Source organism: Python bivittatus, unplaced genomic scaffold (genome assembly GCF_059951505.1).
Source record: "Python bivittatus isolate LINGU-HERP-01145 unplaced genomic scaffold, Pbiv_v1 ctg000700_np1212, whole genome shotgun sequence".
Classification (NCBI taxonomy): Eukaryota; Metazoa; Chordata; class Lepidosauria; order Squamata; family Pythonidae; genus Python; species Python bivittatus.
Genome location: NW_028277098.1, coordinates 9,689,068 through 9,712,353, shown reverse-complemented (window position 1 = coordinate 9,712,353; position 23,286 = coordinate 9,689,068). Strand labels below are relative to the sequence as shown.

The 23,286-nt window shown below is 35.7% G+C and overlaps 1 protein-coding gene across 2 annotated transcripts in view; it reads left to right on the top strand.

Moving 5' to 3' along the window:
* Positions 1 to 20,437, top strand: part of TRMT1L (tRNA methyltransferase 1L) — a 31,580-nt gene extending 11,143 nt beyond the window's left edge. The window contains exons 5-16 of one of the 2 annotated variants that reach the window (XM_007434511.4): positions 3,214 to 3,278; positions 8,146 to 8,275; positions 9,475 to 9,592; positions 11,266 to 11,345; positions 11,908 to 12,154; positions 13,133 to 13,345; positions 14,908 to 15,098; positions 16,514 to 16,592; positions 17,731 to 17,897; positions 18,968 to 19,027; positions 19,555 to 19,681; positions 19,873 to 20,437. In XM_007434511.4, coding sequence (XP_007434573.1) covers positions 3,214 to 3,278; positions 8,146 to 8,275; positions 9,475 to 9,592; positions 11,266 to 11,345; positions 11,908 to 12,154; positions 13,133 to 13,345; positions 14,908 to 15,098; positions 16,514 to 16,592; positions 17,731 to 17,897; positions 18,968 to 19,027; positions 19,555 to 19,681; positions 19,873 to 20,098 — 1,703 coding nt within the window. In that variant the 3' untranslated portion in view covers positions 20,099 to 20,437. The remainder of the gene's footprint in view (positions 1 to 3,213; positions 3,279 to 8,145; positions 8,276 to 9,474; positions 9,593 to 11,265; positions 11,346 to 11,907; positions 12,155 to 13,132; positions 13,346 to 14,907; positions 15,099 to 16,513; positions 16,593 to 17,730; positions 17,898 to 18,967; positions 19,028 to 19,554; positions 19,682 to 19,872) is intronic. The other variant, XM_007434512.4, reaches the window with a different exon arrangement.
* The last annotated feature ends 2,849 nt before the right edge of the window (positions 20,438 to 23,286 follow it).

Below are 23,286 nucleotides of genomic sequence, written 5' to 3'. Positions count from 1 at the left end.
CCAGACCCTATACCATGTAGGGCTTTATAGGTAGCAACTAGTGCCTTGGCTCACACTCAGAAGGAAACTGGCAACCAGGGCAGCTTGCGAAGCAAAGGTGTTACATGAGTTATACTGAGCAATTAAAGCTTCCAGGTGATCTTCAAGGGCAACCCCATATAGACCACATTGCAGTAGTCAAGCTGTGAGGTGACCAGGGCACGAGTGTCTGTCTGAACAGCTCCCCAATCTAAGAAAGGGCACAACTCGTGTACCAGATGAAGCTGTGCAAAGGTCTTCCTGGCCATAGCTGCCACTTGCTCATCAGGCAGGAGCTGTAAATCCAGGAAGACCCCCAAGTTGTGTACCACCCTTGAATAGGGAAGTGCCACCCTATCCAAGATCAAAGACCCCCAGATCTGGGTGGTCCAAACTCCCACGGCCACTCATTCTTGGTAAGTCAAAGTCAGAATCATTTCTTCCCCATCTAAACTCATACAAACTCCAGGCACTGGGGCAGAACCTCAACAGCCTCACTTGGCCAGCCAGGAGTTGAAAGATATAATTGGGTATCATCAACATACTGATGATTACAGAACCCCAAATCAGCGGATGACCTCATCCAGCAGTTTCATGTAGATGTTGAAAAGGAAGGGAGAGAGAATAAAACCCTGTGGCACCCTACACAGGAGGGGCCTAGGGAAATATCTCTCCCCCCCACAACCAACACCAGCTGGAAGCAGCCCTGAAGAAAGGAAGAGAACTACTGTAAAACGGTGCCCCCAGTCCCCAACCCAGGGAGCTGGCTCAGAAGGGTATTGTGGTCGACACTGTCAAAAGCCTCCAAGAGATCAAGGAGCACAAGGATAACATTCAAGAACAAGAAGCCAAGATAATGGTCAATGGACTTTTATTACAAAAATGTATTATAGCAAAGGGGTCAAGCCAAGGCTGCCCCTTCTCCCTTATTTCTGCTAACATTAGAACTATTGGCAAGGAAGATATGACAAGGGAAAAAAAAAAGAGGATATAAACTGAAAAATCAAGAACATAAAGTAAAATTATATGTAGTCCCCAGTTTAAGAAGGTCTGTCCTTAAATTGAATTTGTATGTAAGCTGGAATGGTATTATTGTATAATACTGTATAAGTATTATGTAATGAACTCGAACCATTGTGTATTTAATTTGAATCATTGTGCATTTAACTCAAATTTTGCTACAGTAGGCTCTGTTTTTAACTACGGGATATCTGTAACCCAGGCATTCTTAACCCAAGGACTACCTGTATATGCAGATGATATTGTATTGTAGTTACCCATCCAAGGGATTGGGTAGAATTGATAATGGAATATATACAGTAATATGGCTTGGTATTAGCATACCACATTAATAAGAACAAGACTCTGATGATTATGTCGTATTTACCTGATGAAGAAAATCAATTTCTGCAGCAAATAACTAGGATTAATATTACTGTTAAAAAGATCAGATACTGCGAATTCATTTACAAAAAAACCAAACAAGATTTATTTAAGAATAATCATTCATAGACCTGGAAAATCTTTATGATAGACAATTTAAGACAAAGAAAGCTGGCTAGGAAGAATAACAGCAGTAAAAATGAATATTTTACTTAGGCTTAACTTCATACTTCAAATGATTCCAATACAAATTGAAGATAAGATATTAAACAAATGGCAGAGACAAATAACTAATTTTATATGGTCAGATAAATGCAGCATATTAAAAATATGTGATGAACACAGAAAAGGGATTAGTCTAGACTTGTCACCTCTTGCTTCAATATTAAATATTTATTTTCATGAAGTGAATGTGTTTAAAAAATGAACTAGTGAAAACATGATAATGTATATAGACAGCAAGACCTAATTATTAACAAAACAAAGATTTCATCTTTTGAGATTCTTTCTTCAGAATGGTCAGAATCACCTTATTGGTTTCAGTATCTCCAAATAAGCAGTATTGTTCAAAAGGAAGGTGGAAAACAAAAACAAGGTGGAATACTTAAAGACTTGACCAAATTTGAAAAACTTGTAACACCAAACCTTATATTCCCACAAGGTATACTGAACTGGTTTTATGTATAACTAATAATTGGCTTTCAACTTGACTTCAATAACATACCAAAGTCTTAAAGTGATACAAAATACTTTAATAGGCAGCACTAATCTAATATTACTTCAGCATTTTTATTTAAGCTTACATTGCCTGTAAATTTCTTTCCAATTGTATTTTGTTTTTCTTGCTTTTTCTGCTTTTTGATTCTCTTCTTTTTAAATGCCTACTAAAATAAGTAAATTCAAAAAACCCCATCCCTCGGAAATGGGAATATGAAATATACATCTAATCATCTGAATAACATAAAGACTATTCAGTTGTATATCCTGTGCTGCTTCGCATGTCCATATACACTTTATTTATAAGTTCAAATCCAAAATGAGATTTCTTAAACTAGGTGTGAGTTAAAATTCACCATTCAGGTAATTTTACTGAATATTGTAACAATATATAAATCCAATCCTAATCCCAATCAGATTTATAGTTAATTTGTCCCTACACATAAAGTACTTTAAAGTGTTGATTTTTTTGACCAATCTTCTGGCTTTACTTGCTAATCTGCTCTAAGTTTTCTGAGTTTGTCTCACTAGAGCAAAATAGAAGGAAAGCCCTCCTTGAGCTTTCGTCCACTATAATTTCTTTTCTCAAAAGAGGTGATGAGCTTTTCCCTACATTATAAAGGAACATTCCATCATTTCCTTTATTCCTTTATTCTTCAAGTTTTCTTTTGTTTTCTTCTTTAGAGGACTTCATGATTGACTCAAAGGATATTATGCATTGGTTAAGTCTTTAATTGCCATGCATTAGTGTTGTTTATGAGAAAAACTTTACTTATGTTAAAATAGGCCTTCTTTCACTTATCAGCTTTATGTTATTAGGCACTTGTATTAAAAATGTGGATGCACAATCCTTAGAGATGATTTGAAGCAACCAGCCTCCTCTCCCCACATCTTGGATTAGGAAATTTACATCACTAATGGTGGTTACACTTTATTTTCCATGTATCATATTTCTGGAAGTTAAAATTAAACAGTTTAGTTTGACAAGATAGAACTTTCAGAACATGAATGATATTTTACTCAGTGTTGCAAACAGTTACTCATTGTTGAAAATCTAATCATTTAGAAGTGTTTAATGTCTTTTTTGAATTTCAGGCTATAGAATGTGCATCTGTGACTTGCCATGCCGCCCTGTGAAACCAAATGTTGCAGGAGACCAGGTAACAGCTATTCAGCTGTATGAATTATTACCAATAGTTCTATTTTAGTTACTTATGTGTTACATTCATCTCTCTTAATTTTAAACTTGAGTTCCCTAGTTAACAGGGGCAATAAGCTTTCCTTTCAGACATTATCTTTCTTATCTGTATACCTATATTCCATCCATTCTTCCTTATAAAGAATGTGCAGCTTACAGTATAAATTTATATCTCAGTTTTGGACCCCTTTTTGCCTGGTAGGTGGTAATGACAGAATGCTTGCTTGTTATTAAGTATTTTGCACATAAGGGAAATGCATGTGATGTATTGGTTTACAGCTACTTTCCCTCTCAATTACATATTCTATGTGATGCTAGCTAGCCTATATTTTTATCCTAACTAAAATGGTTCCGTGGAGTCCTTGGTCCTCTCTGAACTTGATTGTTTGCTTGCAGATGTTTCATTACCCAATTAGGTAACATCATCAGTGCTAGTGTGTGTGGGGTTTGCTCTCTGTTTTTATATAGTAGCTTGCCCTGCCAATGTTGATGGGGGTGTGGATTTCTCCTTGGTAGTTCCTTGATTAGGGTATTGTTTTCTGCTTGATTGATTGTTTGTCTGGTGTTAAACCCTGCTTATCTGGGTATTGGCTGTTGGAGAGGATGTTCTAGTCTTTTTGTTTCCTTCTTAGCTTTTTATTGTCTGTCTTGAATGTTGTGTAAATGTGGCTTATCTCTGTGTGTCTATTGACACAAGCTTCCAGGAATTCCCTAGCGTTTTTGGATTTAGCTTGGTCTAGGATGCTCACAGTTTCCCAGTTGAAACTATGATTGAGTCTCTCCATGTTTTGTGAGATTTAGGAGTTTTCTTCATGTATTCTGACTGTTAGTTGGTATTCATGGTTGTGCTCTGCTAGTCTTCTGCCTGTCTGTCCTAAATAGTGGCTTTTACAGTCTTTACACTGTATGTTGTAGATGACACCTGTTTTTTCTTCTTGGGCTGTTGGGTCTTTTGGTTTCCTTAAGATGTTTTGGAGGCCTTTAGTTGGTTTGTGTGCTACAGTGATCCCATGTGGTTGTAGTAGTCTGTTGATTGTTTCTGAGATGTTTTTGATGTATGGTAGTGTTATCCTTTTCATAGCTTGTGTTGGTCGTGCTGTAGTAGGTTGAGTGGTCAGACACTTTTTAATATAATATTTTTATTGTATTAAAGCTAGTTAATAGAGAACTAAACAAGATATACAAAAAAGAAAAGAGAGAGAAAAGAAAGAGAGAAAGAAAGAGAAAGACATATAAAAAGTGACTTCCCTTCCCTCCAAACAAGTATAAACATTTACAGTAACTTAAGACCTTGTCTGTTATTACAAAAAAAACCCCTCTTCTACCCATTTGTCATCCCTTAATAATAGCCAAATTATAAAAAAATCATCAATCTTACTCAGCAAAAGCAGTAAGAGTACCAATAATAATAGCTCATATATTTTAATCTTAAATAAATCCATTGTGCATTTTAACTATAACTTTCTCTAATAAGTACAACATAAAAGATTTATCTCCATAGACCTAAAAACACCAACAATAATAATGTATATATCTTAGACTAAATCAAATAGGTCCCTTTTACCTTCTAATCTATAACTTTCTCTGACAAATAGAACATAGAAAATTTAACCCCATATGAAAAAAATCTTTAAATCTTCATCATACAATCCTGGCCATAATAAGATTCCAATAGTAACAACCCAAAATCACAATGTATACAATTTAACCCTGATCACATAAGTCCACTTTGAATTCCTTTTTCTTCTTTTTAAGAGGCTTGATCTTCAGTTGCTGCTTCAAATAAAGTCCCACATAATAATCTCATCTCATTTTCTCCCTGTCTGTTTTCATACTTCCCTTCTGTGGATCCAAAATAAGATGGGTGTCAGTGTCACTCTTCTGATTCATAATCTGAATATCGCCTTTAATTGTTAAAACACTATCTAGCATACCCTGTAGGTCCCAAGCAGCTTCTTTCTTCATGACACTCTTATAGTCAAACATTTTTAAGTCCCTTTTCAGATCCACAACATCTTCTTCCATGTCTTCCATATCTCTTTCATAGTCTGACAGTTTTTTAAAGTCCATTTTAAGATCCCTATTCAAATCATCCTCAGCCTCTGTTTTATCAAATAAAATCTTTTCTTCCTCAGTGTCTGTTAACTCCACTTTAGGAGTATTAGAAAGTTGTAAAAATAAGTCCTGAACACATGTTCCCAAACTGACTTAAATTCTTCTATAGTAAAGTAGTGTTCCTCCAGTATGTTAGTAAGTATCTTTAATGGCTCTCTGATTTCCTCTAGTTAACCTTCCACATCCAGTCTTGTCTTTTGTTTCTTTCCAGAGTCAAAACTTTCCCACATTAAGGTTTCTTACAGTTAATTCCAAGACCTTCAGCTGTATTTTTATAATATTTTAAACAGTCTGTAAAAACTATTCTTTCAAATCCATCTGGCCCCTTAACTGTCCACAATCAATATTCTAAACTCCCTTTTGCTGTTTCAAAAAATAGAGTTTTCTCCCCCTTTTTTAAACTTAAATCTTCTTTCTTCAAGGATAGAGGAAATTCTGGTATGTAGCACCTTGCCTTTCAGAAGGTTTTTAATTTCAAATAAACTGTTAATAGGTAGTTTCCTTCATCAATTAAAAGAGGAAGTGTATGCAAATCTAATGTCCTTTTGAAGGCTCTGAAATGCGGCTTATGCTCAATGTTTCCTGCAACTCCCAGAGTGCTCAACCTGCTGGGGATTGCTAATTTGCGATCTCTTCACAGGGAACCTCTGTAAGGAGTACTTGTGGGTGATCCAATTATCTCATTTGTCCAGAGATGATTCTGAAGGGCTGGATCCTTCATCGGCTTCTCTTAACTGCCATAGCTGTCAACTCCACAAAAACAGAGCCATATTCAATCCACCATTACTCCTCTGGAAGCCTTGAGTGGTCAGGCACTTTTTGATAGTGGTGTGGGTATCTGATTTAATCAAGGAACTACCAAGGAGAAAACCACACCTCCACCAACACTGGCAGGGCAAGCTACTGTACATAAACAGGGAGCAAACCCCGCACTCACTAGCACTGGTGATGATACCTAGTGGAGTAATGAAACATCTGCAAACAACCAAGCTCAGAGAGCACCAAGGACTCCATAATTCACTCCTGAGCTACCTATATTTTCTTCTAATTAAAATCGTTCCTCTTAGTGTGATACAAATAGTAATTGAGAAAAGTGGAAAATAAACTTATAGCAGACTGTATAGAAGCTTGTAGTAGTAGAACTTATAGGACTTGTTTTTATCTAGTAGAGTTATGATGTAAGTGAGAATGGTAGGCAGACAATAAAAGTACCCAGTAATTTTTTGTCATTCTAATATAGTTGGGTGAGAAATGCTAGAACCACAAAGAAGAAGAATGGATTATAGAGTTTGTGAGAGAAATATCTGAGTATGGAATTTATCAATGTTTAGAGAGAGAGTGTGTATGATGTTCCAGTTTATAATCAAAGACAGTGATAACTCTCCCTTCCCTAAAAGGCCAGAAGAATGGATGAAAATATTTGTCTTAAAAGTCACAGTAATGTGAAGGGAATTACATAATGAAAGTACCAGTACTGATATTGATTTCCATCTTATCCCTCTCAGGCTACTTTCAGATAAACAACGGGGTTGTAGTAATATACAGTGGTACCTCGGGTTACGAACGCCTCTGTTAACGAACTTTTCAGGTTACGACCAGCTCCAGGCGCAAAAATTTACCTCAGGTTGCGAACTCCACCTCGGGGTACGAACCGGATATGCGGCCATTTTCCCTCCCATGACACAGTCCGTGGCCATTTTCCCCCCTGTGACACGTGGTCTGCGGCCATTTTCCGCTGTGACATGTGGTCCGCGGCCGTTTTTCCACCCCTGACACGTCCGTGGCCATTTTTCTGCCCGTTACACGTGGTCTGCGGCCATTTTTCCACCCGTTACACATGGTCCGCGGCCATTTTCCACCCTGACACGTCCACGGCCATTTTTCTGCCCGTTACACGTGGTCCACGGCCATTTTCCGCCCTGACACGTCGTCCACGGCCATTTTTCCTCCCGTTACACGTGGTCCACGGCCATTTTTCTGCCCGTTACACGTGGTCCGTGGCCATTTTTCTGCCCGTTACATGTGGTCCGCGGACACCAGAACGGATTAACAGTAATTACATTGAACCTTATGGGAAAATTTGCTTCGGGGTGCGACCAATTCGGTGTGCGATCAGGGTCACGGAACGAATTAAATTCGTAACCCGAGGTACCACTGTATAAGTCAATGATATAGGCTGATGATCTCAGTGCATAGGGAGAATCATGTAAGAAAAGAGGAAGTACACTATCATGTTTCTCATGTCATTTTGGTCTTTAAATATAGCAAATATTTAAATATAATTATAGCAAATAATTAGATTCCACCCAGAAACAAACTGATAACGAATGCAATTCTTTCAACAGATGATAAAGTATTCTTGTTTTACTCACAATAATTCATTGGATACTGGAATTTCCATTCTAAACTACTTTAAAAGGCATATTTTATGTACAATGCCTTGCCATATTGCAGCAGTGTAACTTTTCAAAAAAACTGTTGGTCTAAACTTCAGTATGTCTTTTGAGTTCAACAAATTAAAACCTCAGTATTAATAAAATTTTCAAAAGCTATCTTAATTTTAATTAAACTTTCTTGTTGAATTAAAGATTAAAATATTATGTTCTTAAGGCAATTTATCTAGGGCTCCTATATTTTTTAATATCAGACACATACACAGTATAACCTTAAAAGCATGTATTGAACTTTAAATTTGTATGCATTATGTGTTACAGATATCCATAAAAATGGGATCCCATTATCACTGTATTATCTGCTCAGCAACTATTAGCCGAAGAAGCGATATGATAGGACATATTAAACGACATGTAAATAAAGGGGAAACTGAATCAAGATTTGCTTCAAGTAAGTAGTTAACCTATCCCTGTTTTTTCTTCATAAAGATCTCATTATTTTGATCATTCAGTGTCATAGATTGAATATATGGTAAAATTAGAATAGTGAAACTTTATGGTTTTATATTTCTGTCTAGGAACTCAGAACATCTTACAGGGACAAGGTTTCTGTAATTTCTAGGTACCATTTTTATGTATCTTTATTTGACCTTATTTGTAACAATGTTACATACTGAAATGTTATTTTACTATATATTTGGATTTAGTTGTCAGAGGGAAATAAATGTCACTCAAGAATTATATTTTGTAGTTTCTTTCCTTCTTGAAGAAAAGCATATGTCCTTAAATAGACATTGTTTTTTTTTCTTGTACAACTTTAAAATGTTGATTATGAAATACCTCTAAGACAAATAGTGAACTTGTGGCTACTCAGAAGTTTCTGAACTACAGTTTTTGAACTACAGTGCCACCATTGCTGAAGCTGCTGAGAAGTGATATTGGGAAACAAAGTAATGATATATAATCTGGTGGCTTTCATGCATTCTTAACTGCAACTCCTATCAGGTCTAGCTGACAGAGTCAGTGTAAAATTATTGTAGGAGATACCATTAAAAATAGTTCCTGACCAAGAGGGTTCCCCACTCCTGCTCTAGGATTTCTATAAAAACTGTCATATATTTTACCAAATGATTAGATCTTCTTTTTTCTAATAAATATCTCTTTTAAGGATTGTGACTGAATCCAGAAACAGCTTAACGTCTCTTTAATATGATGGCATAGTGGCAACGTCTCACCATAAAATAGTTTAAGTATTCTCAGAATTCCTGTTTACTTCCTAGAATGTCTCTTTTTAGTGCCTCACATATTCTAATTTGAATCTAATAATCATGGTAGTTTTAAACTTTATATAACATGCAAGTATCAATAGGGTTCTTTCATGCACTCAAGTCTTTATTAACCAAAGTTAAAGGAGTCAGGAATAGTCATCTTCCAAACAGTTTTTCCTAGTCCCTCCATTCATATGCCATTTTGGAACTCATTTTTCAGCTTTTATTCAGTCAGATTTTTTCATTGTGTCCCAATCTGGGAATTCTGGTTAATATAATTTAGCAAGCCAGGATAATAGGATAGGTTCTGATCTGTGGTTTGTGAAACTTTGAATGATCATCTGAAATGGGCTCTGTTTTTTCATCTGAAAATAATTCTTAGCCCTAGCTCCTAAATATGAAGTACTGAAAGAAGCAGACACAGATGTACAAGTCCTTCCTAACTATTCAACACCTCAGAAAACAGATTCCTATTTTAATCCAAAAATGAAACTTAACAGGTAAGAAATGATAAAATTGTTCGGGGAAGAATTAAAAATAAATATTGTGGATTTTCATATTAACAGAAACCAGTAATTGTATACATTTTTGTTGTTTTGTGAGTTATAAAGGATTAGAGAGAACCTAGAAACCCAGTCAGTTAAGAATTCAGGTGAGGTTTGAACTAAAATAATAGCATTTCCTCATTAACCCAAAAGAGAAACCATTTTAAAATTTACTGAACTAAAGGTTTTAGTCATAGCTAAAAAGAGAGCTGATGTGGTGTAGTGATTAAGATGTTGGACTGCTACTAGAACACCCAGGTTTTAGTCTGCCATCAGCCACAGAAGGTCACTGAATGTGTTTGTGTTAGTTGCTCTCTCTCAGCCCAGCTTGGCTCACAGGATGACTATTGTGAGGAAAAGGGAGCACTGGGTATGCTGTCTTGAGCTTCCATGCAAAAGATGGAATATAAATCTAACAAATAAATAGAAAGAATGAAAATGTGATATAAAATTGATTAACAGATAATAAATGAAAGGGAAATAATAAACTGAATTAATGTTAAGTAAACAAATACAAGAGATCATAAATTGAATATTTTTAAAAAATGGAGATTTCAGAAGATCCAGATATCAGACATTGAGAAAAATTGAGAAAATATCTGTAAAGAAGCATATTAAAAAGAGTTAAGGAATCAGATTAAAAAGCAGTAATGATAAAATTATTATAACAAAAAGGCATGAGAGCAAGCATAAATAAGTAATTTAAATGAGAAAAACATTTTTCCTGTAAAGGGATGCCAAGAACGCACCACGCAAAAAATGAATGTTTGGGGGAAATAAGAATAAGCTTCATTTTTATCTTAGAAAATGTATGAAATAAAATTTCCTGTCTCTCCATTTTGAAAGATTAGAATTCAAAACTGCAAGGAGCAATCTAATCCAAATATTTCAAGCAGCAGATCCCAGTGATTTCTATCTAAAACAAGAATGAAAGTTTTGTTCTGACTGCTTGTCACTTATTATTGTATCATGAGTTTTCTCCAGTTAGAATTAATTACTGAACTGAAACCATTGTGATTACACACTATCTAAATCAAAGGATAAATCTGCTTTAAAATAAATCTGCTCTAAGATAAATCTGCTCTGAATTCAGAAATCAAGAAGCATGCATTTATTTAGCCAAATTCTTTCCTGATATGTGCAAAAATTGGCCTGATTAATCATCAGAAACCTATCTCCCAGTTTTTCAATATTTTTAAAAAAGGATTAAAACTAAATCAGTGTTACAAATTTAGGTCTACTCCTAGTTCATGTAAGTAAGGTATTTTAAGTATACACAGTGTATTTTAAAGACAACTCACCCTCTGTTTTCCATCAGAAGAAGGCTGTTGTAGCAGAATATTAACATAGCTGTATGTGCATAATAACAAGTACAATTTAAATATGTCTTAGCATAAAACAATTCCAGATCTTTTTTTGTTGTTGTTCCTTCTGCTTAGTGTCATTCTAATTAATATGTATTGTTTTATATTGCTCTAGATTGGCCAAAATAATAATTGCAATTGCATTACATTATATCTTGTTCTATAGTTTATTTTTTCAGACGTTGGTCTTAAATGAGATGCAGTAAGAATAATAAATGCATAGTTTACATGTAATTTCACTATACTTTTTTCTTTTTCTTTTAGACAACTTACAGTCTGTGCTTTAGCTGTTCTAACTGAGGAACGGAAGCCTTTGGAATGTCTGGATGCATTTGGAGCCACTGGTAGTCTGCTGTTTTGTACTTTGATTTGTAATTTGTAAAGAGAATTTGTATATCTAGGCTGTAATCCGAGGGAGTAAGTCTTATTAATGAAATTAATTTCTCCGTAAAGATGCTTAGGAATGCACTATTTTTTAGCTGCCCTGCCATTGTGAATTTTATGTATATTTGTAACAGAATTGGGAAAAAATCCTGTTGATTTCATGGCTTTTATGAAATCAAGTACAGGTAGTCCTCATTTAGCAATTTCCTTGTACAGCGACCGTTCACAGTTACGACAGTGATGAAAAAGTAACTTTGCTACCAATCCTCTCATTTACGACTTTTGCAGGTCTGTAGAGCAAAGGAAAGCTGATGTAAGAGCATAAGCACAGTTTATGTTTCACTTAGTGACCAAGTTGCAGGTCCCAATTGTGGTCGCTAAACAAGGACTACCTGTATATGTAAGCTTCCCAGATAATTCAAACCTAATCATTTGTATTCTGCCTAGTGAGGTCACAAGTCTGTTTCTGTAGGCATGCCCTTTGCTGAATTCATCATCTTGTATACATCATCTGCCTTCCAGGTATCATGGGATTACAGTGGGCAAAGCATCTTGGAAATTCAGTAAAAGTCACAATTAATGACTATAATGAAAATTCAGTGACCATGATACAAGAAAACTGTCATTTAAATAAGATGAAAGTTGTGATGAATTTTGAGGAAGATGACTGTGATGAAGCAATGGAAGAAGGGGAAGAAAACTTGCCTGCCATTGAGGTGACAAAAATGGATGCCAATGTCATCATGCACTTGAGAGCATTTGATTTCATGTAAGTGTCTTGTCTCCCTTCAACTAGCGCTTTCCCCACTTGTGCTTCCCAATATCTAGGTGGAGAATGTTATAGATACAGAACATAAAAAGGGGATTGATCTGCAAGTTCAAGGTTTACCTCTTTAAGTCAACTAAAATACATAGTTCACAGGATATTCTATTATGGTTTAATATTGTGTGAACTAGGCCACAGAATTTTTCCCTTCATAATGATTTGCAACCAGTTATAAGAGGAAGGACATCAATGCTGGACTGTTACTTGCTGAAGGAATGTTAATTCTGTTCTGGAATCTCTACATTAAGCATTGTCTAAAAGGAAGGGAAAAAAAGAGAAAACTATCTCCAGAAATCCTTATTGTTGCAGTTTGGTTTCTTGCCCCTTTCTTCTGCCTAGGATATCTGCTAAGTCCCAAGTTTTAGAAAACTGTTTGCATCCTTCATCCAGGTTCTGGTAGTTTATTAATTGGGCTTACCCTACATACTTTTCCATCTACGTAGTTCTGACAACCAGCTTATATTGTAAAACATCTTGGAATGATGATCATAAAATGTCAATATATTCAACGTTTTGTTTTACTCTGATATGAATATGGACTAGTTTTTTTTTTATAAAAAAAGCATAAACATTACAAACATAAAAGATAAATTTATAAAATTAACTGAACTTTTTTGAAAGGAATTCCTGTTGAATTGTATGACATTTAGTCTTTTAATGTATAGGATCTTTTTATATAGTCTGACTTTTTAACTAATGTGGATATTTATATTTTTAACTATTTTCGGTTTTTACTTTACTTGTGAGCCGCCCAGAGTCACCCTCCAGGGGAGATGGGCAGCATACAAATTTATTTATTTATTTATTTATTTATTTAATTAATTAAAAAATTAGTAAGCTAGATAAAGATTACGCATACATCATTTTCTTCCCTGGATAATTTTTAGTGTGCTGTGTTCTGTCTCCTACATTGTCATACAGACACCTGGACCCATTTGGATCATCAGTAAACTACCTAGATGCAGCTTTCAGAAATGTAAGAAATCTTGGAATCATTTCAGTGACATCAACAGATATAAGTTCTCTCTATTCAAAGGCTCAGCATGTGGCCCAGCGTCACTATGGTTGCAACCTTATCAGGACAGAATACTATAAAGAGCTGGCTGCTAGGATGGTAGTTGCTGCTGTGGCAAGGTACAGTTGCACTTCTTGAACAGTTGTTTCAAGTTACCCTGTTACTTATTGTAACTTATACTAGGGGCTAAGGAAAATTGATTTTCTGCATCCTGTTTCCCAGTAACCTTCAGAAATTAGATCAAGAATTGTGAATGGTGTAAACACAAAAATTCTTCAAAGTCTATGTATGAAATGTTTGAACCACTAAGCTGAATGTTGTAACCTTTAATCTCTACATCCTTTTTGCAGTCCAATAAGAGCAAAAATAAGCAGAAAGTGAATTTCTGCTGATTATTATATGGGACTGGTTGTTTGCAGGTCTAGGGAGCAACTGTACGAAAGTTTGGGAAACTTACATATTTAAACTTTACTGAAATAGATTTCTTTCAAGGAAACGCATTTAGGTAATTAATAAAGAGCCATTTCAATAAAGGGAGAACAAATGATTATGCTATATAAGAATGATCACCAGATGGATTATTCCAGAATTAAGCAGATTACAAAAATGGTTTCTTAATGGAATTGGTTTAGGAAGCCTCAACAGCAATTCCATTATGTATAGATCTTTGAAATTCCAAGAAGTTATCCCTGGATGAAATCCAACTGATGTCACTTTGCATAAAAAACACTATCATAATAGGGACAGGACTATTTTCCATTTTGGGTACCTGCCCTCTAGAATGGCATCTCCCTAGAGATTTGCATTGCCTTGATTCTGCTGTCCTTTAAGTGAGCCTTGAAGATCTGTCTTTTACCAGGCTTTGGGATGAGGAGTTTAGGATACCATGTTCTTTTCAGACCTGTTTCCTTTTCGGTTTTTGTTACTGTTATCTAGTCTTGCTATCTTATTGAGAAGGTTGTATTGGTTGTTTTTATTGTAACTAGCCCAAAGTTGGTTGAATTGGGCAGCACTATAAATATGATTAAACAAATCCTCCTTCAAGTTTTTTGCATTCTGCCCACCCTCCCCCAAGCAGAACAGTAAGGGGAGGAGAAAAAGAGAAGATTCCATTAGGTGGGTAGAAGTCAGTTGTACAAAGTGAATAGACCCCCACATTTTTAAACACCAACTTGAATTACACTTTTATTTTGGGTTCAGATTTATTAAGCCTCAATTCACACAAGAACTAATTTGATGGAATTATGAATTTAAACAAATTTAGACAGCTATGATGAGGTTCATCCCAGGATTCAACCCCCCCCCCGGTGTTTCGAAGGGTCCTGAAGACCTGGCTCTTCGCCCAGGCCTTTGGCAAATGTGATTGAAGCCCCCTTTTCTTCTCTTTCTTTGTTCCCATCTGGGTTAGCTATCTTTGCCATCTTTGCTCTTTTTTGTTTTGTTTCCTTGTTTTAATTTTTGTAAACATTTTGTAAACCCCTTCCCCCCTGAGTTGCTGGGAATCAGGCCATATATAAATCAAATAAATAACAGGTGGAATCAATGTGTTGCGTTTGTTATATTTGTCTTGGAGGTATTCAGAAATGGGAGAAACTGTCCATTGGAGACAAACTTCTGCATAAACATTTGGGAAGAGTTAGCCTTTGCTAGATTCTGTTCTTAATAGTTTCTCTTTCTACAGAGCTGCTGCTAGATGCAACAAAGGCATTGAAGTTTTGTTTGCTGTGGCTCTTGAACATTTTGTCCTAGTACAAGTGAGAGTATTGAGAGGTCCCTCTTCTGCAGATGACACTGTCAAGAAAATTCGGTACCTAATTCACTGTCAGTGGTGTGAAGAGAGGATATTCAAAAGAGAGGGCAACATGATAGAAGGTAATCCTATACTGTAATTTCAAGTAGTTCTCAGGATGGTTCAGTTAATGACAACAAAATCACCACAGCCCCTGCATTTTGTGTCACTTGTTTGTTCAAAAAATAATCTATCCTCAAATTAACTTCTGCGCAGAAAAATATTTTGTCACACTGCTGACTTAGAATCTAAATGATAGTCTAGTATAAATTGTTTTTATTTGTACTCTGCTTCTTTTTGCAGCTGAAAGCACTTAACAATGAGAATTAGCAACAGCATATAGAAAAACAAAATTAATGAGATACTAATTGAAAACAACATTGGTATAACTAACCAAGAGCTCCATGAGACCCACTCATTGTACAGGAAGGCTGTAATCATATACACAGTTACTGGGGCTTAATTTCAGTTGATATTTGTAAAACATACTAAGTGAACCTATACTCTTAAGTAGTATGTACAGTCATGTGAAAAAGAAAGTACACCCTCTTTGAGTTCTATGGTTTTACATATCAGGACATACAGTAATAAAAATCATCTGGTCCTTAGCAGTTCTCAAAAGTAGGTAAATACAACCTCAGATGAACAACAACACATGACATACTACACCATGTCATCATTTATTTTACAAAAAGAAAGCCAAAATGGAGAAGCCAACAGAAACTACAGATTGAGACATGTCAAGAATACAATGTAAAAATTTAGAACTTGTTCACCAGTCAGGAACCATAATAGGATGCCATATAACAACTGTGGCAACCCTTCGGCTTTGTGCATCTGTAGGGTAGCTAGAACAAACTGTACACCCTTAGGGAAAAAAAGGAGGAGAATGGCTTTGGCACTTTAGTGGCAGAGTGAAGTACACAAGTTCTACGAGTAGTCCAGGAAATAAAGAGCTGAAAAATGATTCCCCAGGGCATGAATTGCCTGCTTTGTTCTATGGGTTGTCCCCTGAACATCTTTGCACAAAGATGTTTTTAAAGGCATTTGCCTTGGATTTACTGAAATTAACTAGTTTCTTTTTAGATCACATACATTATATTTCTCACAGTGCCATGAGGAAGGCTAAATCAAGGTATAGTCATTGGATCAAAATCAAAACCTAAGCTTTTTGACTCAACTGAGATCTGGTTGTTCAAGTGTTAATGCTATTATTACACTTGAACTTCAGCTCCCTGTCAAACGTAGGAAGTAAAATCAGAGGAAGTAAGCCCTTGTTTTTTAATATAAGCTCATATTTCATGCATGCCTGCATGGATCAATTCACCCATTTCTGAAATAGTGTTTAGTAACAGCCAGAACAAATTGCTTTTGTAATTATAATGGCTTTTAATTTAATAATTGACATTCAAATTTCCATAATGTTCTTGAATTATATAGGTATTTCACTGAGATATTTGTCCAGAAAATAAATGTTTGTACTGTTTCTTTTTCACAGACAATCCTTACTGGCAGCTTCCATGTGACTGCCATAGCCAGATGCCTGGGAAGACAGCAGTTGAGCTTGGTCCTTTGTGGTAGGTATTCTTTTTAAGTCTTTCCTCACCTCAGGAGAAGAATGAATATTTGATTGAGAAGGATGTATATTACCTTAATAAAATACTCTTGCCTGTACCTAGCATCTAAGGTGTAATCCCCTTTCTACTTACTTGGAAGTAAATGTAGTGATTACTGTTATTTCTAATTAGATGGATGCAAGTTCTTTTAACCAAGTCTGTGCAAACATAACTGAAATAATCTCTCATTTATATTCTTTTTGCTGGATATCATATTGCATTTTTCAATCAAATATTTTTACTGTCCAGTTGTAAAAAGAGTTCTTTAAGGGAGCTTTTTTCATCAGCTTTATCTTACCACTGCAGTACACTCTAAATATATGTAATGTACACCTGTTCAGTTGTTCATCTGGATGTTCTTGGTTTCTCTTCTGTTGTTAATCCAGATTTTCGCCTATGTACCTCTTTCTTTCTCCTCCAGGGCTTCTTGATAGCTCAATAAGGCATTAACACTGTGAGGTTTAATGAATCTCAAGGAACATTTCTGCTAAGTTAATATTTTGCTTTATGTTATCATTACATTCTAATTTACTGCTATATTGGAGTCATTCTGAAATCAGGCAGTACTTTTATTTTTACCTAAAACATTACGCCTTGCACTCCAGAAGAGATTTATGCTATCTGAAAAAGCTGTGTGCAGTTATTAGAAACAAAACAGCAAATAAATACATTTGCATGGTCATCGTAAGTTAGGTTTCTGGTTACACAATTTGGATTTTTATAAAAAATAAGTGCAAACATATACATCTTACATAACATTGAATATGCATAACTATAATGTAGCTTTCCTAATTAGTAGGTACGACCCTTCTTTTTTCAGGTTTTAGTAGGAGAAATAGGCTGAGTATATAACTTTTTTTTTTGTCCAGTTTTTATTTTTGTTGTTTGGGAAACCAGGCCAGGATCTTTTTTTCCCCCCAGTAATTATCTATATCTGAATAAGTTGATTCTTTGCAAAAGTCTAAATTTCAGATCCTTTAAATTCTAAGAAATGAACATTAGCAATAACACCCCATCATATTTTTTATTTCTAAAATAACTACCCTCTCATTTTAAAATAAATTTCTCTATTATATAATATAGTTTTGTTGTCTTCTAGGTCAGGATCTCTCTTCAATACAGGATTTCTTAGAAGAATGTTGTTTGAAGCAGTTCAGTATGGCTTAGAAGACATCCAGGCACTTCTAAAAACACTGATCTGTGAGGCAGAGTGCACAACTCTCAAACAGTTTTCAATTCATGCTTCTAGTGGTCAAAGTAAACAAGGTGAGAAGGCATGGTGATATGTTAAATAAATGTTTAGTAGTTAAAAAAAAAAAAGAATTCCAAGATACATAGTGAAAAATTTAATATATAAACCCAATAAGAGGCTTTAAGTCAAACTTTCTGTTCTGCCTGCTGCTTGACTTCTTCTATGAGAAAGAAAAATAAATGTTATAATTTTTGCAAAAAGGTAAAATGGCCATGAAGTAACACATTATTGGGTAGTACAGCTGTGTAGGTTAAGGATTTGATTCCATAAAGGTGCACTGAACTGCATGGGGATGCAAAGAACTTCTGTGCAACTCTTTAAAGTGGCAGCAACTTTAACTGGGATCACATGGCTACTCTCTGGAGCTGCCGTGTGGAGCTGCTTTAAGGAGTTATAGGAAGGTGCTACATTCATGCTCCAAATCACACAGCCTACTAAATAGTACAGCAAATCTTCAGGGTTTTTTTAATTAACTATTATTGTATCCTATATGTTTCCCTGATTATTTAAAAGGAGAAAGTGGAGTGTCTTCCATGATTTAGGGGACAACTAATGACTATAATCACAATGGTATTGGCTTTAATTTAGGTTGAATGTTGCAGCATCTATTACAATTGATATCTATTCTAGAGATAGTAACAGCACCAAGTTTTGGCATATAGCAGAGAATAACTTGCCCCTCAGAAATCAGAAGATTTATTACATAGTTCCAGGATTAAAAAATGGATTTTCCCTCATTGTCTCTTAAATATTAGAGAGATTCTATGTTCTTTCAGTAGCAATTTCATTTACAAAGAGCAATTCTAAATAGCTGTGGTAGCCTCATCAAAATAGTGACAAATAGTGTTAGCAAAATCTAGTTTACTGCATAGTGTGCCCAAATGAAAATGCAATGAAATTTGTAGAAATACATTTCAACATTTCAGCCCACAAATATTCAGTATGAACTATTCAAATTAGTGCATGCTATTCTAAGTAACACCCTTAGTCCTTTTACTATATCATTCCAATTAGAATGTTTCACTAACCAGCCATTTTGTCCCTATAATGACCAAATCATGATTATGATTTCCTTGCATTTTAGAAGAGTGTGGTGTATTTATTAAGACGTCAGATGCTGCAGCTGATTACTACATTGTGTATGGTAGGTAGCTGTCAATCTAAAGTAGTACCCAGAAACAGCAATGGTTATCTAGGATATTTTAGTTTAGAGAGTCAATTAATTTGTGAAATAAGAACTTTGAATGGTAAAATTAAACACGCTATTTAGATCATCTGAATCGCTGGGATAGCATCCTTAATTTTGGTTTGCACAAGGTATGCATGAAATTACCGTAGTTTCTTCTGTGCATGAAACAAACATCTTGTGGCTCTGAAGTTCAGCTGGATCAATACAGGCAGGTCATGGAATGCTGCTACATACCTCTCCAGCCAACCCACCCCTCTCCATTTTCCTAGTGCTTTGTCTTTTCGGGGTTGCTCCCACCCAGAACAATTCTGCCAAAAGGTCCATGCCTGGACCAATATGTGCTTCAGCCTGGACATGGACCACCTAATTACTGGCTGAATCATGCACTTGTTTTGGACACCTGTATTTTATACACCATTTCCCTTGCTAAGCAAATATTTGTGAAGGCATTAAAAAGTTTTGTTCCTTTAACTCTGTTCCAGAGAAAAGGAAAAGTGCCGAAATTAACCAAAATGGAGCAAAGCGCCAGAAGTTAGAAAGTAACGCTGAGCATCCTGCCTTTTATTATAATGTCCACAGACACAGCATTAAAGGAATGAACATGCCAAAGTAAGTGCAATTTTAAAATATAACAGTGTTGTAGTGGTTAAGGAAGGGGGAGACTGAGGTTCTAGCCTCCCCTCACTGGGTGCCTTGGGGCCAGTCGTATTCCCAGCTACCCCACAGGTTTGGAATTGTGGGAAAACTAGGAGGAGCAAGCACTAAAGCCACTTACCTTATGCCTATGCTTTTTCTCCCAGGTTAAATAAATTCTTGCATTCTCTGTCTCAAGCTGGCTATCGTGTAAGCCGAACTCATTTTGACCCTATGGGTGTTCGCACCAATGCCCCCTTGATGCAGTTTAAATCTATCCTTGTAAAGTACAGCCTTCCTACATATACAGGAGGACAAGCAGATGGCTCTTTGCTGGCTACTGAGGATGCCCAGGCAGGAACTGAAGGTGACTTTGCAGAAGAAAGCATTTGAAATGGTCCTTCTAGTAATGCTGTTTTATTGAAGATTTGTATTGAGAGCATAAACTGAGCCCTACATCTCAACATATGTGACTGTTCAACTATTTTAACATTTCAGATTTTTCAGGGAAAAAAATGTGATGAGAAATCACTTATGTACAGTTAACTTCCCAGCTCAGCAGGAAACTTTTTCATGTAATGCTTGCGTTTAAATTTGGTAACTACGCAGTTTTCCCTGCCTTGTAATTCTTTGTTCAGGTGTATATTTTTAAGATAATAGTGTGGAATTGAGAGACATTAAGCATGTGTGTAAGCACAGCTAGTACCTACCAATAAAGTGTTTTCATTTGTTTTTGAGTCTCAAGTCATTAGTATTAAGAACTCAAATACTTGACTTCCAAATAAGAAACCTGTATCTTGCAATCAAAGCAGTTCAATTCTCACATTCTTTCAGTGTAAGGGGGAGAATTTAAGAATCTGGGCCCTGCCACAAATTGCTTTCTGTGGTTAAAAGTATCAGATGTCAGAATTTTAATGTTTTTATTGCTTATAAAATACCCATCACTTACATAGTTTCTGAACAATTTGGATGAAGTTCCTGGCAGATGCTGTGCCTCCAGTGAAATAGATTCTTAATTCCTCTCCCCTCCCCAACACACACACACAGATTTGCTCCTGAAGCTTGTATTCTATAAGTGAAATACGGCCCTTGATGTTAGATGTGATTCAAGGTTATATTCTTTTGTGAGGTCAGCACTTACCTTTTGGTAGTCATTTCAAGTAGAACAAGGTTAAGATTGGTTGTTCTTATCAAATGACTTTTAACAAAGAACAGTCATAACAACTTGAGGATCATTAATACAGTAGCAAAAGTTATTCGGAGAGATTAATTACTGTGCAGTTCCTCATTTATTTCAAGTGTGAACACACAGCATCTATTTCACTTTCTGAAATATGATTTTGTTTCAAAAATGGTACATTAATGTCAAATACTCTGATAGTCTTTATCTGATATTTTGAATTTAAAGCTGTACCCTTCAAACCTTGTACCTCTTCTTGGAATTTAGTTATCTTCCTCAGATAGATAAATACTTGTGCGATGAAAGGGGGAAAAAATCAGAAGGAACCATAGTAAAAACAGTTCCTTTTTTCCAGTGTTCACAGTGAATTGAGTAGCTAGGTGACCAGAAGATGGAGCTAAGAGGAAACCATAAGCAAAACAAACTAAATTTCTACTGCTGTGTGTCATCCTGCCATTTTTGTAAAGAAAAAAGCTGAAAAATTTGGCTTAGAAACTCCAAGCTCAAACTTATAGGGAAAAATAAAAATAAAATCCTTAAAGGAGAGGGTTTTTACTAGAGAGTTTAAGGTCTTTATGGGATGGGATGAGGGAATTCATCCTCATCTTTTTTTCCTGACAATAGGTAAATACATCTACATCTATCTAGCTCTGAAATGGACAGGGATCAGAACTACAACCTAGCTTAGTAATGCTTGTGCTGGTGGCCACTATGTGCAAGCAGACTGGCTATAAAACGGGCATTCTTAAATTGATAAACTGGTTTTAAAAATTAGTATGATAAGAAACTCTGGAGAAACCTCTCTCTGGATTATACTACAACCACTTCCATAAATCATCTTCTTTCAAAGGGAGCACTAAAGACTTTAAAAAACAAAATAGGAAAATATTGCAAAGGGGGGGGGGGGAAATCCAAACTTCATTTAGTGCAAAAACATCTCTGCAGAAAACAGCCCATTTGGCTTGAACTGCAAATGTGAAAGCCTCCAGAATTATTCCAAATCATTTTTAGGAAGTTCAGAAAGCTTCCCAAATGCCTATTTTTTTAATAATTAAAATAGCACACATTCCATCAGAATTGTTCAAATCACCAAATGGATTATCAAGATTATCATTGCTGTGGGATAGCCAATAGCCCCTGGGATGAAAGCAATCACTTAAGCATACACTCACATTCATACAGGTACTTAATATATTAAGCACAGGTAATTTATACTGTACGATCAGTGTCCCTCCTCATCCTGGATCTTCACTTGAAGAATAATCTGCTGCTTCTGTCTGTGGATAGTTGGAGGATGCTTCCCGTTACCCCAGATTGTTTCCCTTTAGTGCTTCTGCAGTTTCACTGTTGTGCGGATGATGAGGAATCTCAAAATAGGATGATCAAAGGCACAACAGTGTTCTGTAGCCCTTGTTTCACCATATGCTATAGTGCAGAAAAGCTGCTGTAGAGGGCTTTTTAGGGAAATTTAAATGAACTGGGGAGATCTTATTTCTCTTTGGGATGTCTTATGTATATACCTACTGATGAACCCTTTCCAGGAAGGAAAGACATAAAATTTAAAGATAAGATTGCTGCTTTTCCAAAATATCTTGCTTGTGAAAATGTGGCAGTAAGTATAGGCAACTTCTCAAAGCTGCTGGTAGTTGATCCATTAAAAAGTCACAGTGCGATTCAATGATTAAAACAGCTACTTTATATATTTAAGTAAATATAAATACTTATAGAACTCACCATAACAGAAGTTAAAAATTCACATTCTTTCCCACTAACTTGGGAACAATGTACCTCCCCTAGACAGATAAGCTTTTCAGAATGCTATATTTGATCTGCTTCTAGGGCTAAACAATTTCTTGGATAAGTCACAAAGTTTTTCTGCACCTGATGTTTGCCCATACAAAACCATTTTTTCACATAAAAAGAAACTTGATTATATTTAATGGACATGCACTAGCAAGCTATATAGTTTGTACATTACACCAAAAATACTGAACAAAACTGAGTAAGCATGAAACACCTCCCCTCCACCCCCCGACTTTGACTTCTGAACGGTCATGACACAAACTGTTAAAATAATTTAGGAACTTCTGACATTGGAAGGAGTACTGTAAAATAGCTTTCTCTTTCTGCAAGACCATCAAATAATTAGAATGAGTAGGCATTCTCTCAACTTTGAATTACAGTAATTGGCTTTTACGATAAATCATAATTTGTAGTCCAACAAGCCTAAGAAGATGGGAAATACTGAAGATAATGCACTTTCCCCTACAAGCCCACACTTTTCTGTACCATTACTTTTCTTAGCACATCCAAAACTTGCAAGAGAGTACTGAATAACATTTCAGTGAAAGGAAGGTTTTTTTACATCATCGGGCACACAGATGGATGAGTCTTCTAATGT